At 44.0% G+C, this 16662-nt stretch overlaps 1 protein-coding gene across 8 annotated transcripts in view; it reads left to right on the top strand.

The window, feature by feature from the left end:
• The first annotated feature begins 10216 nt into the window (after window positions 1-10216).
• Window positions 10217-16662, top strand: part of KDM6A (lysine demethylase 6A) — a 229722-nt gene continuing 223276 nt past the window's right edge. For all 8 annotated transcript variants that reach the window (XM_023202740.1, XM_023202739.1, XM_023202736.1 and 5 more), the window contains exons 1-2: window positions 10217-10748; window positions 10960-11023. In XM_023202740.1, the coding sequence (XP_023058508.1) occupies window positions 10588-10748; window positions 10960-11023 (225 nt within the window). In that variant the 5' untranslated portion in view covers window positions 10217-10587. The remainder of the gene's footprint in view (window positions 10749-10959; window positions 11024-16662) is intronic.

Below are 16662 nucleotides of genomic sequence, written 5' to 3'. Positions count from 1 at the left end.
GCTAATTTTTGTATTTTTAGTGGAGATGGGGTTTCACCATCTTGGCCAGGCTGGTCTTGAACTTCTGACCTCATGATCCACCTGCCTTGCCCTCCCAAACTGCTGGGATTATAGGTGTGGGCCACTGTGCATGGCCAACAGAGGCTAATTCTTGAGTTACTTCAAACACAGCATTGATTCCTCTAATGAACAGCAACCAAATTGTATCAGCAATATCTGTTAACTCATAAAGAGCCAAGGAAAACCACTCAAAGTTAATTGTCTTGTTTTTGACTATTAATGTTGCTCCCAATGTCCTCACTCTTCAAGCAGTTGTTTTTCCTGAAAGGCTAATAGCCTTCAGCTATTAGCTAAAAGCCTTCTGTTTATTTTCTCTGGATATATTTCTTTGGCCATTGTAATCAAACACAATTCAATTGAACAACTTTTCCTGTTTTGTTTTGTTTTTTTTTGAGGTGGAGTCTTGCTCTGTGGCCCAGGCTGGAGTGCAGTGGTGTGATCTCGGCTCACTGCAACCTCGTCTCCCAGGTTAAAGCAATTCTCTTGCCTCAGTCTCCTGAGTAGCTGGGACTACAGGCACGTGCCACCATGCCCAGCTGATTTTTGTATTTTTAGTAGAGACGGAGTTTCACCATGTTGGCCAGGCTGGTCTCAAACTCTTGACCTCGTGATCCACCCTCCTTGACCTCCCAAAGTGCTGGGATTACAGGCATGAGCCACCGTGCCCAGCCCTCATTTTCATTTTTTTATTTTTGTGAAGAAATTCTGCTGTGATGATATATTATGTTTTAAATTCTCTAATTGTTCTCACTGTTGCTTTTCTGTCAGTTGGGAACACTGTGATGAGGGCTTAGTTTAATAATGTTGACATATATTGTATTCTTTTAGCAAAGCTATAGTGTTATGGCATAATAAATGCTTTGCCATGAAATTTAATAACAAAATAATCCTTAAAAGCATGACATCCGAAGTCCATATTTCTCTCTTGTTTTGACATGATAGGTATGCACCGGTTATTTATTTATTTATTTATTTATTTATTTATTTATTTATTGAGACGGAGTTTCGCTCTTGTTGCCCAGGCTGGAGTGCAGTGGCACAATCTTGGCTCACTGCAACATCTGCCTCCCAGGTTCAAGCGATTCTCCTGCCTCAGCCTCCAGAGTAGCTGGGACTACAGGAATGCGCCACCACACCTGGCTAAGTTTTGTATTTTTAGTAGAGGCAGGGTTTCACCATGTTGGCCAAGATGTTGTCAATCTCTTGACCTTGTGATTGGCCTGCCTCGGCCTCCCAAAGTGCTGGGATTACAGGAGTGAGCCACTGGGCCCGGCCTGCACTGGTAATTTTAAAAAGTCTCAGTGTTGTATGTACCGCACGGGAAACACTGCCAAGTTGTAACAGTATCGCTGTGATTTGTAGGGAACTGAGCAGCAGGTCAAAATGATGTGAGTGCCATGTACATTTTTTGTTGCAACTATTCCATTCTATATTGTTGCATGAAAGCAGCCATAGATAATACTTAAATAAGCATGACTGTGTTTCAATGAAACCTTTTATATGGAGACCAAAAATTGAATTTCATGTAGTTTTCATCTGAGCTAAAACGGCTATATAAAAACAGGTAGTGGGCTGGATTTGACCTATAGGGTATGGTTTTCTGACGCCTGGTCTAGCAAAAGGGTCAGGTTGCCAGCCAGCTAGCCAGTATTCACTAAACTTGGTGCCAAGTGCAGAGCCCAGGTGAAAGCAAATCTGTTTACAGCAACAGCATGAACACCAATAGCAATCCTACAATTATTATTTCTCTCTAAAATCTTTTAATAATCCACTGTAAACTTTCGCATGATTCTTCAGCATTCCATTCTAGACTCTTCGTGGTGCTCCCTAATTTTTCAGCCTCAACTCCTGATTTTTCCCTTACCCTCTTGGCCGCAACCACACTCAACTTCTTGAATTTATCAGAACTCCCATATTCTTAGCCTTCTGTGTGCTTGCAGGTATGTTGCTGCCTCTGCCTGGAATGTAAACCTCCCTATACCCGCTTTCTAGCCCCTACCAATCTATCTTTTTTTTTTTTTTTTGAGATGGAGTCTTGCTCTTGTCAACCAGGCTGGAGTGCAATGACGCGATCTTGGCTCACTGCAACCTCTGCCTCCCGGGTTCAAGTGATTCTCCTGCCTCCGTCTCCCGAGTAGCTGGTGCCCGCCACCATGCCTGGCTAATTTTTGTATTTTATTATTTCATTATTTTGTACTTTTTTTTGTATTGTTAGTAGAAACGGGGTTTCGCCATGTTGGCCAGGCCGGTCTCAAACTCCTGACCTCAGGTGACCCACCAGCCTCGGCCTTCCAAATTGTTGGGATTACAGGCGTGAGCCAGCACGCCCGGCCTATCTTCTAATCTCTATGATATTTCTCTGGTCCCTCTAGGCTGACAAAGATGCCTCTTTTGTGTGCTCCCACAGAAATTTGGGCATAGGTCATGGCACTCATCACTCTGGATTATTGTATAGAATTTATTTATACAGCTCTCCAAGTAAGAGTAGCTTAATTACAAGGATGATGTGAATTTTGGACGTTTTCAGCTATTATTTCTTGACGTACTTTTTTTGGCTATGCCCAATTTCTCCATTTCTCCTCTCCTTCTGTGACTTGACGTGTTGTATCTTTTGTTACAGTGCCACAGATCCTTGAGGCTCTATTTATTTTTTCAGTATATTCTCTCTCTGTTGTTCAGATTAGGTATGTCCTCTTTTTTTTTTTTTTGAGACAGGGTCTTACTGTCACCTAGTCTGGAGTACAATGGCCCAATCTCGGCTCGCTGCAACCTCTGCCTCCCAGGTTCAAGCAATTCTCCTGCTGCAGTCTCCTGAGTAGCTGGGATTACAGGTATGTGCCACCATGCCCGGCTAATTTTTGTATTTTTAGTAGAGATGGGGTTTCACGATGTTGGCCAGGCTAGTCTTGAACTCCTGACCTCAGGTGATCTACCCGCCTCCGCCTCCCAAAGTGTTGAGATTACAGGCGTGAGCCACCCTGCTCAGCCAGGTATTTCCTATTGTTCTGTCTTGAGGTTCATGGATTCTTTCCTCTGTTCCCACTGTTCTGCTATTTAGCCCATATGTGATATTTATTTTGATCATTCTATTTTTTTGTTCTAAAATTTTCATTTGATTCCATGGGTGCAGTCTTTTGCCCCCGTCAGCCACATGAGAATATACCTTGAGCCTGGAACACTTCCTTACCGAGGGATGGAGAGTTCTCACAGCCTGTAATAGACTTGTTACCTTGTGTGGGAATATCTGCCTTTGTTTTAGACTCAATGTGTGCTCCTTTGTTCCGCTTAAATGTGTGTGTCACATGGCATCCAGGCCACACCACTAGTATGAAGGGGTGGCCTGCCCCTCCACACCTGTGGGTGCTTCTCGTTAGGTGGGACGAGAGACTTGAGAAAAGGAAATAATACACAGAGACAAATTATAGAGAAAGAAAAGCGGGACCCAGGGGACCAGTGCTGTGTTTTCAGAGGACCCACACTGGCACTGGCCTCTGAGTTCCCTTAGTATTTATTGATAATTATCTTTACCATCTAAAAGATAGGGGAGTAGCTAGAAAATAGGATCATTGTAGGGAGGAAATCAGCAGTAAGACATATGAACAAAAATCCTTGTAACATGAATAAGTTTAAAGGAAAATGCTGTGCCTTGAGATGCATATGCAAACATCTCCATAAACCTTTTAGCAGTATTGCTCCAGCAAGCCCCACCTTATTCCTAAAGGCGGTCTTCTCCTTACTCAGTAAACAAAGCACACAATGGGTATTACCCGGAGATGTTCCAATCCCAGGGAGGGGCAGGATTTTTAACCATCAAGCTTCTTTCAGGTACTTGTTTAACAAAGACACATCCTGCACAGCGCAATATCCTTTTAACCTTAAATCACCTTCGAACATGTCTCTTGCAAGGACAAAGTTGGGGGTCGGGTCACAGATTAACAGCATCTCAAATACAGAACTAAATGGAGTCTCTTATGTCTACTTCCTTCTATATAGACACAGTAACAGGCTGATCTCTTTCTTTTCCCCACACTAGTATATCTGTCCCCTGCTGGGAGCAGATGAGATCTTCCTGCTGCAGCACAAGAGGAGTGTGTTGGCTGTTGGAGGGACCTGTTGGCCAGGGAGGACTAACGTCCACTACTGAAGCCGATCTTGCTATGTGTCTTCTCTATGTGAGTAAAGTTATACTACCTGGGGCTTGGCTGAATTATATTTTCCTTGGAGATTCTGGTACCAAGATGCAGTGGGCAGAAGTGCTTGTACATCTCCTGACAACAGGCCACAGATGCCACTTGCTCAACAATTCTTCTCTGTATCATCTTTTTCTTTTTGCTGAAACTTCCTCTTGCTCTGCCGAGGTCTTCTAGTTTTTTCGTTTGTTTTTGTTTTTGAGACAGAGTCTCACTCTGTTGTCCAGACTGGAGTGCAGTGGCATGATCTTGGCTAACTGCAAGCTCTGCCTCCCAGGTTTAAGCAATTCTCCTGCCTCCCAAGTAGTAGCTGGGATTGCAGGAGTGCGCTATCATGCGCAGCTAATTTTTGTATTTTTAGTAGAGACAGGGATTTACCATGTTGGCCAGGCTGGTCTCGATCTCCTGACCTCAGGTGATCCTTCCGCCTGACCTCCCAAATTGCTGGGATTACAGGCGTGAGCCACCATGCCCAGCCCTTGTTAGATAATTTAAACGTGATTCACTTTAGTGTTTGCATCTGTTGACCTTTTCTCATTTTAAATTATCCTGGGTCTTGCTACGATGAGTAATTTTTTGATTGAAACCTGGATATTCTGGGCAGTGTTCTGAGACTCTCTTTTTTTTTTTTGAGACGGAGTTTCACTCTGTTGCCCAGGCTGGAGTGCAATGGCACAATCTTGGCTCACTGCAACCTCCGCCTCCGGGGTTCAAGCGATTCTCCTGCCTCAGCCTCCCAAGTAGCTGGGATTATAGGCATGTGCCACCACGCCCAGCTAATTTTTGTATTCAGTAGAGACAGGGTTTTACCATGTTGGTCAGGCTGGTCTCCAACTCTGGGCCTCAGTTGATCCACCCGCCTTCACCTCCCAAAGTGCTGGGATTACAGGCATGAGCCACCGCGCCCGGTCAAGCCTCTAGATCTTTTTTAAATCTTGTATTTTAGCAGACCTCCTCTGACATTACTCTGGTGGGGGGAAAGGGGGCACTCTCTTGTTACTGCCAGGTGTGGGTGAAAGTCCAGGTTTCCCACTCAATCTTGGTTGACAATGAGTGTAATGTCTCCTTGTTATTGCTTTGTGGGGATGCGAGTTCTGGCTCTCTGCTAGGCCTAGATTGAGGCCTCCATTCACCCTAGCTGGGTGCTGTAGGAGTCCCTCATTATTGCTCCCTACATTGCTTCCCCTCCTCTGATACAATGGGGGGTGGTAGTATACCACTGGGCAGTGATGAAAATTTTGACGACTCTGACATTAATTCAGCAGGGTGGGGTACTGACCCCTCATAACTGCTGGGTGGAAGGTCAGGCTGCCTACTGCAGTTGTGTGTGTGTGTTGGGGGGCGGGGGTGGGATGTGAGGTGCCTCATTACAGCCTGGTGAAGGTAGGAGTCCAGGCATCTCCTAGCAGTCCTAGCTCTATTCTGATAACTGAAGTTTTCATAATAACTGAAAGTCCATTTATACTTGGCTCCCTGTCTCTGCTCAAACCTAACCCTATATTTATTTCTGTCATTTTTGTGTTCTGGCTTCAGTTGGATAGTCTCTATGACAATGATAAGTAAGTATGGGAAGAACTGGTAAATTTTTTTGAACCTATTTTTGATTGTGACATTTATGTATAGTTCTGTTGATAAGATTAGACAAACTATGACTCTGTTATGTGAGTTTTTAATTATCTGTAAAGGTTATATGACACTGACATTATAAACACACTAGATATTCCTAAGTGCTTCAGGTTAAATATTACGTTGTTTAAAAGAAAGTCACATTATTTTCCTATAACTTAAATGGGTTCCTCCTCTAATTAATTGATGGTAATTACATAAATATTAATGTAATACTGCTACAAATTATGTACTTAGTCTGTAATCTGACTTAGCTAGATTTTATATAATTTTATAATATTGATTTATCTATACATATATTAGTTGTATTAATTTGCTAAATTCAGATTAAACTTTCCCCAGCTCCTGCTGTATTTAGAATTATGAAAAAGAATCAGTACTAAGTGATATAAGGATGAATGTTCTTTTTTTTTTTTTTTTTGAGACGGAGTCTTGCTCTGTTGCCCAGGCTGGAGTACAACGGCACAATCTCGGCTCACTGCAACCTCAGCCTCCCAAGTTCAAGCAATTCTCCTGCGTCAGCCTCCCAAGTAGCTGGGATTACAGGCATGTACCACCACGCTTGGCTAATTTTTGTATTTTTAGTAGAGACGGGGTTTCACCACGTTGGCCAGGCTGGTCTGGAGCTAGCGACTTCAGGTGATCTGCTCGCCTCGGCCTCCCAAAGTGCTGGGGTTATAGGCATGAGCCACCGTGCCTGGCTTATAAGGCCGAAGTTTAGAATAAATGAGAGATGTAGCAATACTGCGGTTATATGCCTCAATTATAAAGTACTTAGGACTGCTTATGTGTTGGGTTTATAGTGAGGTTGTGGAGGGATAAGGAGGAAGTGATGGGTAGAGTAATAATAAATTTAGAACCCAGATTGTGAAAGCAAGAAAAAATTTTGGAAATTCCAGCCTTCCTATTTTATTGAGGTTTTTGAATCTTTATTATGTGTCTGGCACTTTACCTACCTTATGGCATCTAAAATAATGTTATAAAGTGGCTGTATTTTCTCTTTTTCACAGATGAGAGAACTGAAGCTCAAATTAGATTAAGTTGTTCAAGTCTGCCTAGCTATCAAGTGGTAGAGGTAGGATGTGAACCTAGATCTGTATGATTCCACGATTCATGCTCCTTTGGCTGCACTACTCTGCCTTCCAGTGGGGTTTTCAGATTCACTTTTCATGGAAATTTATTATAAAATCATTTATTGTATGTCCCTATTTCTCTCTCCAGTTAAACATCTAAACCTTATAGGCTCCATATCTATTTTACATACATTTGACAGATAACACACTATGTAACGTGTGTATCATGCAAGGACTTAGGTTACCATATGAAATTTGTCCCATGCTTCATGATGGAGGATAGATCCTTGCAGTTGAAATAGACATAGAGCACTGGCCTAGAGGACATGTAACTTTCTCAAGGTCACATAGCCTGTGTAGAGCAAGGATTCAAATCCAGGTCTGCCTCACTCCAACTCCCACCCATTGCATCCACTCCTTGCTGTTCTGCTATTACATAGTAATAGCGGAAAGAAAGGTGTTGAGGAGGGAGGGTGGGTAGCCTTTATTTTTATTTTTATTTTTTTTTGAGACGGAATCTCGCTCTGTCACCCAGGCTGGAGTGCAGTGGTGTCTCGCTCTGGCACCCACGCTGGAGTGCAGTGGTGCGATCTCGGCTAACTGCAAACTCCGCCTCCTGGGTTTGCGCCATTCTCCTGCCTCAGCCTCCCAAGTAGCTGGGACTGCAGGCGACCGCCACCATGTCTGGCTAATTTTTTGTATTTTTAGTAGAGATGGGGTTTCACTGTGTTAGCCAGGATGGTCTCCATCTCCTAACCTTGTGATCCGCCTTGGCTTCCCAAAGTGCTGGGATTACAGGTGTGAGTCACTGCGCCCGGCCTTTTTTTTTTTTTTTTTTTTTTTGAGACGGAGTCTCACTGTCGCCCAGGCTGGAGTGCAGTGGCACAATCTCGGCTCACTGCAAGCTCCGCCTCCCGGGTTCACACCATTCTCCTGCCCCAGACTCCCGATTAACTGGGACTACAGGCGCCCACCACCACAGCCCGGCCCCCTAATTGTTTGTATTTTTAGTAGAGACGGGGTTTCACTGTGTTAGCCAGGATGGTCTCCATCTCCTGACCTCGTGATCCGCCCACCTCGGCCTCCCAAAGTGCTGGGATTACAGGTCTGAGCCGCGGTTGTGCCCCTGTTCTCCAGCTTTTTTTTTTTGAGATAGCGTCTCACTCTGTCCCCCAGGCTAGAGTACAGTGGCACAATCGTGGCTTATTGCAACCTCCACCTCCCGAGTTCAAGCAATTCTTCTGCCTCAGCCTCCCAAGTAGCTGGGACTACAGGCGTGTGCCACTTCGGCTAATTTTGTTTCTTGTATTTTTAGTAGGGATGGGGTTTCACCATATTGGCCAGGCTGCCCTCGAACTCCTGACCTCCTGATCCACCTGCCTCGGCCTCCCAAAGTGCTGGGATTACAGACGTGAGCCACAGAGCCCGGCCGGGATTGGGTAACCTTATAATACTTGAAAAGGACCTGAGTCCGGAACTGCTAACTTCAGGGAGATAGTCAAATACCAAAAAATGTGTATCTGTGCTTGTGCAAGTGTGTGTGTGTGTGTGTATGAGAGTGTGCGAGCGAATTAGTGGGGTCAACATTTCCTTGGCTTTGAATGTCACCATTTGCGACCAAGTTAACAATGTATTAATTTAGACGTAGAAAAGATTTGGCCCTTTGTACACACTCATTCAAGCAAAATGGAGTATCATAAAGGGAAAGGTGTTTCAGAGGAACTAATTAAACATGAACTATAATCTATACAAAACTAGTTTGTTCGTCTAGTTACTAGTCTCAGGGGAACAATTTAAAACTATGTGCAAAATCAGTTGGGATTCCCATAGCTTCCCGCTTAATACTGGTAGGAATTACTGGGTCAGCACTGAATTGTCTTTGTCATATTTTGAAATCCAAGTTTAAATATATCATTTTTATTTGTTACAGGTGGAAAACCTATTGAACATATACAAAACTCCGTTTATAAAGAGAATCTTGTCTTTACGTGTCCATTAATTTTTTCCTATCCCTGTTATGACATACAGCTTAGTAAATAAATTTGCCTTTTGAGAATAGTCGAAAGAAAGCCTGTTTTTTTTTTCCACTTATACCAAAGATTAAAAGTCAGACTAAAGCCTTTCCCCTGCACCTGAGAGACAGAACAAAGTGTTACTGTTGTCCAGGGGTTACAAACCTGCAGGTTTTGGGGGATAGAAAGGCTTTCCTGGGCCACCAGCTGTGATGAGGATTTAATGTCTTCTCTCAGGTCTGTCCACAAGCAGTGCCTACTTTTGTAAGAAGACTCCACTGAAATCACGGCAATAGAACCCAACATTCTGCAGATCCCGCTTAACAATTTCTCATTGCTTTTTCTTGTAAGACTGTAATGAACTACTGATAAGACACAGGGTAAACACAGCACGAAAATCTGGCCCCAAAGTGCCGCCAACAGACAGACCTTTGGCGGTGGGGAGCCACGGTCGGCAAGCCAGGCCCCGCGGGCGACTCTTCATTCCCTCCGGCCTGGGGCGTATGGGCGGGGGTCAGGGGAGCCTGTCCCCCTTCACTTTCGGCGCGGGTGAGGTGGTCGGGGCTGCCAGCGCAGGTCTGGCCTAGGGCGGCACCCGGACCGTGGGGCACTGGGCCGGCAGCCGCTCCCCAAGCGCACTCCTCGCGGAGGCCATTATTTCCAGCAGTGCCAAAAGTCTGAGCCTTCTTCGGAGGGCAGAGGTCGAGGGCCGTGCACCGCCTCCCGGCTACGCGACCCGTACCAGGCCCTGTGGGGTCCCGGGACCCCTGGAGCGCGCGCGGGACGGCCGGAGCCGCGGTCTGGGCACATCCCAGAGCTCCCAGGCAGGCAAAGGCCGTCCTTGGCGTCTTCGCCCGCCGCTCGCGCCCGCCGCGGGCGCTGCCGGACCTCGCCCTTCACCACCACTCCCCTCCCCCTCCAAAGCCCGCCGCGGTTCCCGAGGTGACACGGCCCGGACCCTCCATTCTCTCTGCCCCGGTATATTTAACCAGCACAACCTAACAGGAAGCTCCCTCTCGGTGACAACCCCTCCCCCGACAGACGCGCCCAGCAGCCAACCACCGGCCAGAATTGGCCTGCGTCCCGCTCCCCTCTCGGTGGCGGCCTCGGTGGGCGGGGCTCGGGCAGCTAGCAAGTTAAGTGGAGCCACGGCTGACGTGAGTCAACAAAGGTCACGTGAGTCGTGCGGGCCGCGCCGATTGGTGGCGCCAGTCGGGCGGGGAGGGGGGGTCACGGCGGCGGCGTGGGGTTCGCTGTGTGACACAATTACAACAACTTTGTGCTGGTGCCGGGGAAGTTTGTGTCTCCAACGAATCCCCCCAGTGCTCCCCAGCCCCGCGCGCTCCGGCCGTTCCCGCCGTCCCCGCCCGTGGCTGCCCCTTGCCCAACCCCGCGATGTGACCCTACAGCCGAAAGCCGCCGCTGCCGACCCGGGGGCTCCGCAGCCCCTGCCGCCGCCGCCTTCACCGCCGCCGCGTTGGGATTTTTCGTCGCCGCCGCCCGCGGCGGAGGAGGAGGCGGCGATAAAGTTGGTGTGCTGGTCCCGCGCGCAGATTGGGGGCGATATTGCGGGCCCCGGTCCGAGGGGGGGTGTCGGCGTTGGAGTTGTGAATTCGCTGCGTTTCCATGAAATCCTGCGGAGTGTCGCTCGCTACCGCCGCCGCTGCCGCCGCCGCTTTCGGTGATGAGGAAAAGAAAATGGCGGCGGGAAAAGCGAGCGGCGAGAGCGAGGAGGCGTCCCCCAGCCTGACAGCCGAGGAGAGGGAGGCGCTCGGCGGACTGGACAGGTACGGGCCGCCGTCACTCGCCCGGTCGGCTCCGGACGGGCAGTAGCCGCTCTCCCGGGAGGCCCGAGCGCGGCTTGTCTCTGGCGGCGGCGGGGCGGGCACCTCGGTTTGGCGCTCTTCGCGCCGCCTCCGCCGGGCCCTCGGGCTCGGGCAGGGACGGGTCGGTGGCGTTCCCGGAGCGTTAACGAGTAGCCTGTGTCTCTTCCCACAGCCGTCTCTTCGGGTTCGTGAGGTTTCATGAAGATGGCGCCAGGACTAAGGCCCTACTGGGCAAGGTAAGGCAGCTGCGAGTCGGAGCGCGGACACCGTCTCCCCGGCCGGCGCCGCGCTCGCCCCGGGCCCCGCGGCCGGGTCTGCGCTCATTGTGGCCGCGGACGATGGTCGAGGGGCTTCCGGAAAACTATTTCCTGCCTCTGCTCTCCCCCCACCCACGGGTACCCAGCTTGCTCCCTTGCGAAATTGCTCTTTTCCTCTTGTAGCTGGAGGAACAGAGACGGGATCGCTTTGGGGCCGGGCTCAACTGGGTCGACAAAACTGCCTGCTATTTTACAGCTTTTTGGGGATAGGCCGATGATCTTCGAGGTGCATGTTTAGGGTCAAGGGATCGTGAATGTGTTCAGATTTCCCCAAATTCCGGACTTAACTTGCCTCTCACGGGTTTAAAAAAATTCTTTTCCTTCAAGCAGGCTGTTCGTGATGCCTACTGCTAACCAAATGTTTTAGGCTTTCTTGTGTCCCCGCTCCCAGAAGGGGGAAGTTTCACGGAGTTTAGGTCGGTGAAGAGTTTGCATTGGGCTGTTGACATGTATCTCGATCGCAATGTGTGTTACCTGAAGTTAGGTGACTTGTTTACTTTTTGGGTCTTTTTGGCATAGAAATATCGTAGTTATTTGTAAATGTGTTCTCTTCCTGGAGCCTCATTTCCTGAGTGTCTGACAGGGGAGACTGGGGAGGATTCGGGATGTAGTCTCTGTTTATTTGTGTGGAAAGTTGTTGGCACTGTCATTTAGTTAAGTAATGGCTGCTCCTATCGGCCCAAGATGGCGGGACAGGGTGGGAGGAGAAAGTGAAGGGGGGGGGTTTGGGGGAGGGAGTAGAGGTAAACATGGAAATAAATAGTAGCCGTGAATAAGCCTTTCCTTCGGAGTGTGTAGCTCAGTGGTGTTTAAAAAAAAATTACCCAAGATTATTTGCATATAGAATTCTTGTACCTTTCACAAGCTTGGAAGCAGCATGCATAAGCCTGGTAAATGCTTATCAACCTGTAGCACATTTAGTTACCCATCCGTAAGCTATTGAACAAAGGCTGGAGTCTCAATCTCTAGGCATCAATTTATATTTCCTGACCAAAATCTGATTGCAATGATATTTGAATACTTTCTTCGTAAATGGGACCGTGAAAGTTGGAGTGTGTGCTATGGGTGTTGCATCCGTTAGACATTTTCTTTTCTAGCTGAAATCATAGCTTTGCATTTGACACCTAGCTTTATTGTTACAGTTGAGACGGAAGTTTGAAATAAGTCCAACATTTTATTCTTAAGTTGATTTTTTTTTGTTCTGAATTTTTGTCTGTAGCTTGGTTTAGCAGAGTCATCAATTCCTTTTTATCTGTAATTACAAATTTGTTTTTGTTTCAAAGTAATTATAAGGAGTTTTATTGCATATAATGATCAGAAAACTAAATGGAAATAATGCTTTTCAGTAAGCCCGGCCCCTTTGACCGATACAGAAAACTTGAATTAAACTTTGACTACATAGGTATTAATTGGCTTCATTGCAATTATTGTTGTAAAAATGAACAGTGACTAGCTCTGGAAAGATTTAAGCGTCAGTAATTGTTGGTCTCCTGCCTTAAAGGTTTTTTTTCCCAATTTGAGTATTTAAAGTATTTTATTTAAAAATATTTGCTGTCAAAGTTGTTATTACAAAAGATTAAACATGATTTAAATTCAAAGAGCATTATTTTGTTTTGGAGGGATTATTGCTGGTCTAACATGGATTGATAAAATTGCTTGCAAAGATAATTCACTTGGAAAAGTTTGGCCAAATCGATTGCTTTGCTTATGGTTATGAAAAAATAAATGGAATCTTATGTTTTATGTTGAGAATGTGTAAAATGCTAGTTGATGTTATGTCTTAGAATGCTCATATTCAGATAGATTCACGGTGAATAGTGCTTAACATTGGATTTCAGATTGTAATATTAAACTCTGCAGTTATGCACTAACGAGTTTAAATTTTAAAAAATCAACCATTTTCAAATATTTTTGGCAAGTTGTGCATTACTTGATGTTTGAATGCATGTTAAAAAAGAAAAACTAGTGAAGCTTCACTATGTTTGGGGGCTTCATGATATATGGGGTAATTTGATGAACGATTAAGTAGTTTGTTAAACTAAAGAAAAAAAAATCTTCATTGCTTCAGACTCAGTGCTTGTGAGGTCCTACCTGCTTAGGACAAGATTGATCAGCCTTAACATTAAAATAAAACATTCTGTGATATGTGCTTGCAACCGCATATAGTTCTTGGTTGCATCTTTGTGAGTCTGAACATACCAGTGGGGTGTGTAATGTAAAGCTTGACATTATATAACTTTGCACCCTCTGTTTGAATTGGATTCTGAATGAAGTGAATGAGCTTGAGTCCTGCTATAGGAAGTATTGAATTATTTAGTTTCATCCTTCTTTTAACAGTCCTCGAAGCAGTATTTTTTTGTGGAATGTTGAGCTATGTTGGTTTCAGAATTCAGAATTCTTATTCTCTGAAAGTCTCAAGAGTTGGTTTTTCTTTACTGGGCAGGTTTAGGCTACTTTCCTGAGGGCAGATAATGGAATTGAATAACTCCCAGAATTACGTTTTTAGCTTTGATTTTTGTCCAGCCATGCCCCACCCCCGCCCCCGCTCCAATTTAGTCTGCATTTTGTATAACTTTTTTCCTTTCTGGCAGAAATTCAGCTATTACTACTTGTTTTCAAAAATTCTTGTTCCTATGTATATTATTGGATTTTCTTTCAAGTTTTTAAGATTCACATTTGTATGTTAAAAAAACTGTTGACCTAAAAGCTTTAGAAAGCTGAAAGCATTAAATATGAGTCTCTTACTTGCCCCTTAACATATATAGTATATATACACAAATGTATACGTATGTATATACGTATATGTATACACATGTGCATATGTACATACATATATGTATATACATATGTGTATACATATATACACATGCACACATATGTGTACACACATATATACATATACACACATGTGTACATATGCATACATGTATATACACATGCATATATAATATGCACATACATATACACACATGCATACATACATGTATACACATATTTAATACGTGTATGTGTATGTACATATGTGCATATGTAGATATGTATATGTATACATATGCACATGCATACACATACATATACGTGTCTACATATACACGTATGTATATATGTATGCATATGTATATATGTGTATGTGTATGTCTGCGTATGTATATATTTATACATGTGCTTACACACATGCATGCATATATGTATATGTATACATACGTATATATACATATATGTATATATGTATACACATGTGTATGTATAGACATATATACATATACGTATACATACGTATATGTATGCGTTTGTACATACATATACGTATGCATATGTGTACATATGTATATGTGTATTCCTTTTTCCAGGTGTGCAGATAGTTTATCCAGACCACTGATTTCTCATCGTCTCCCAAATGTTTTTGTCAGATTCAGTTATATTAGAGTCGTTGAAATAATTTTTTGTTTGCAGGATGGCCATTTGATATACAATGCCTGGGGTTTTGGATTAAAAAATAAAGTAGTTAATAATATTATTATTTTTTGGTAATGTCTTTAAGGTTGTGAACAGCTAGAGCCTGCGTAATTAGAGTTCTTGTAATATAGCGTGATCTTGAACAGTTCGCTCTTCAGTGCTGACCCTTAATCTTCTGGTAATGTAATAATTCAAGAGTCTTCTTTTTAAAATTTCAGTGGAGTTATTGAAAAGTAAGCAAAATATTTTAACATAAATTAACTTGTGACTTTTTTAGTACAGTTTTGAAAACCTTTTAGGGTAATTTTTTTTTTTTAAGTAGAGTAAGGATTTGAGTTAGAGTATATAGGAATATATACCATTAATGTAATAAGTTTAAATATAGTAGTACTATCAAGTATAGTTATAGTAATAATGCTTGGGGACTGGGAAATCCTGTCTGTGTCAGGGAACTATTGCTAAAATACTTACACAGTTTTGACCAAAGTATCTTATTTTTAAGTTTTTCTTAAATACTCTTATTGGAACTTTTTTTGGTAATTCTGTTAGTGGAAAGATTATACAAAATACTTAGAAGTTATAGATTGTATATCACTTAAAAATGTATGTGCTTTTTTCCTTAGGACATACTAGCATTAAAACAGTTGGTGTTTTAAATTTTTTTGATAATAGAAGTAGTAGTTTAAGATCCATTGAAACATATTTTCTTAAATTTGGTTTGCTGGCATGTTTGGTGGGGGAAGTTATTAGGTCAGTTCTAGAGGTGGCTTTTTAAAACTGTAATATTTGGATGTTGGTTAAAAACATCCTCATTTATGTGTGTTTTTTGTTTGCTGGCGCTTAAAGGGATACAGGTGGAGTATCCTTTATCCAAAATGCTTGGAACCAGATGTGTTTCGGATTTGGGATTTTTTTGGATTTCAGAATATTTGCAGAATACATACCAGTTGAGCATTCTCTAATCCGAAAATCTGAATTCCAAAATGCTCCAATGAGTGTTTCCTTTGAGTGTCATGTTGGTACTCAACAAGTTTTAGATTTTGGATTTTCAGATTGGGGATGCTCAACCTGTAAATTCGTTTCCAGTGCTAAAGATGGCTAGTGTTTTGGTTAGAAAAGCCACGAGACCCTGTCTCAAAAAAAAAAAAAAAAAAAAAAAAAAAAAACCAAAAAGAAAGTAACCATAGAAATAATGTCATGCTGTGTATTTGAAAATTAGGTCTTCAATTTAATATGTTTTAAAGAGTTTTCTAGTTTGGAAGATTGTCTTCTGAACACTTGTAGTCTTAATTTTTTATGTGGACAAAGTCTTATATACTTGGTATTTCCTAAAGTTTTGATATGTCCCTGGTAATAAAGGTATACTAAGATTATAGAACATGTTTGCATATTTGGGCACAAATTAGAACTGTAGCAGTACATAAACAGGCACTTTTAAAGTTCTGGTTTTCTTTTTCAGTGAATAGTTCTTTCTGTTGAATCAATTACAAATTGAAATAGCTAGAGAGCATTTGACTGTCACCTCTAGATACTTTTTTTGTTTTGTTTTGTTTTGTTTTGTTTTGTTTTGAGACGGAGTCTCGCTCTGTCGCCCAGGCTGGAGTGCAGTGGCCAGATCTCGGCTCACTGCAAGCTCCGCCTCCCGGATTTACGCCATTCTCCTGCCTCAGCCTCCGGAGTAGCTGGGACTACAGGCGCCCGCCACCTCGCCAGGCTAGTTTTTTTGTATTTTTTAGTAGAGACGGGGTTTCACCGTGTTAGCCGGGATGGTCTCGATCTCCTGACCTCGTGATCCGCCTGTCTCGGCCTCCCAAAGTGCTGGGATTACAGGCTTGAGCCACCGCGCCCGGCCACTTTTTTTTTTTTTTTTTTAATTTGAGACACAGTCTGGCACTATCCCCAGACTGGAGTGCAGTAGAGTGATCTCGGCTCACTGCAACCTCGGCCTCTGAGGTTCAAGTGATTCTTAGGCCTCAGCCTCCCAAGTAGCTGGGATTACAGGTGCCTGCCACCACACCTGGCTAATTTTTGTGTTGTTAGTAAAGGTGGGGTTTCACCATGTTGGCCAGGCTGGTCTCAAACTCCTGACCTCATGTGATCCC

This window comes from Piliocolobus tephrosceles, chromosome 12 (assembly GCF_002776525.5).
Source record: "Piliocolobus tephrosceles isolate RC106 chromosome 12, ASM277652v3, whole genome shotgun sequence".
Taxonomy (NCBI): domain Eukaryota; kingdom Metazoa; phylum Chordata; class Mammalia; order Primates; family Cercopithecidae; genus Piliocolobus; species Piliocolobus tephrosceles.
Note: the sequence above shows the minus strand (reverse complement) of the source record. Positions and strands in the feature narration are given on the sequence as shown.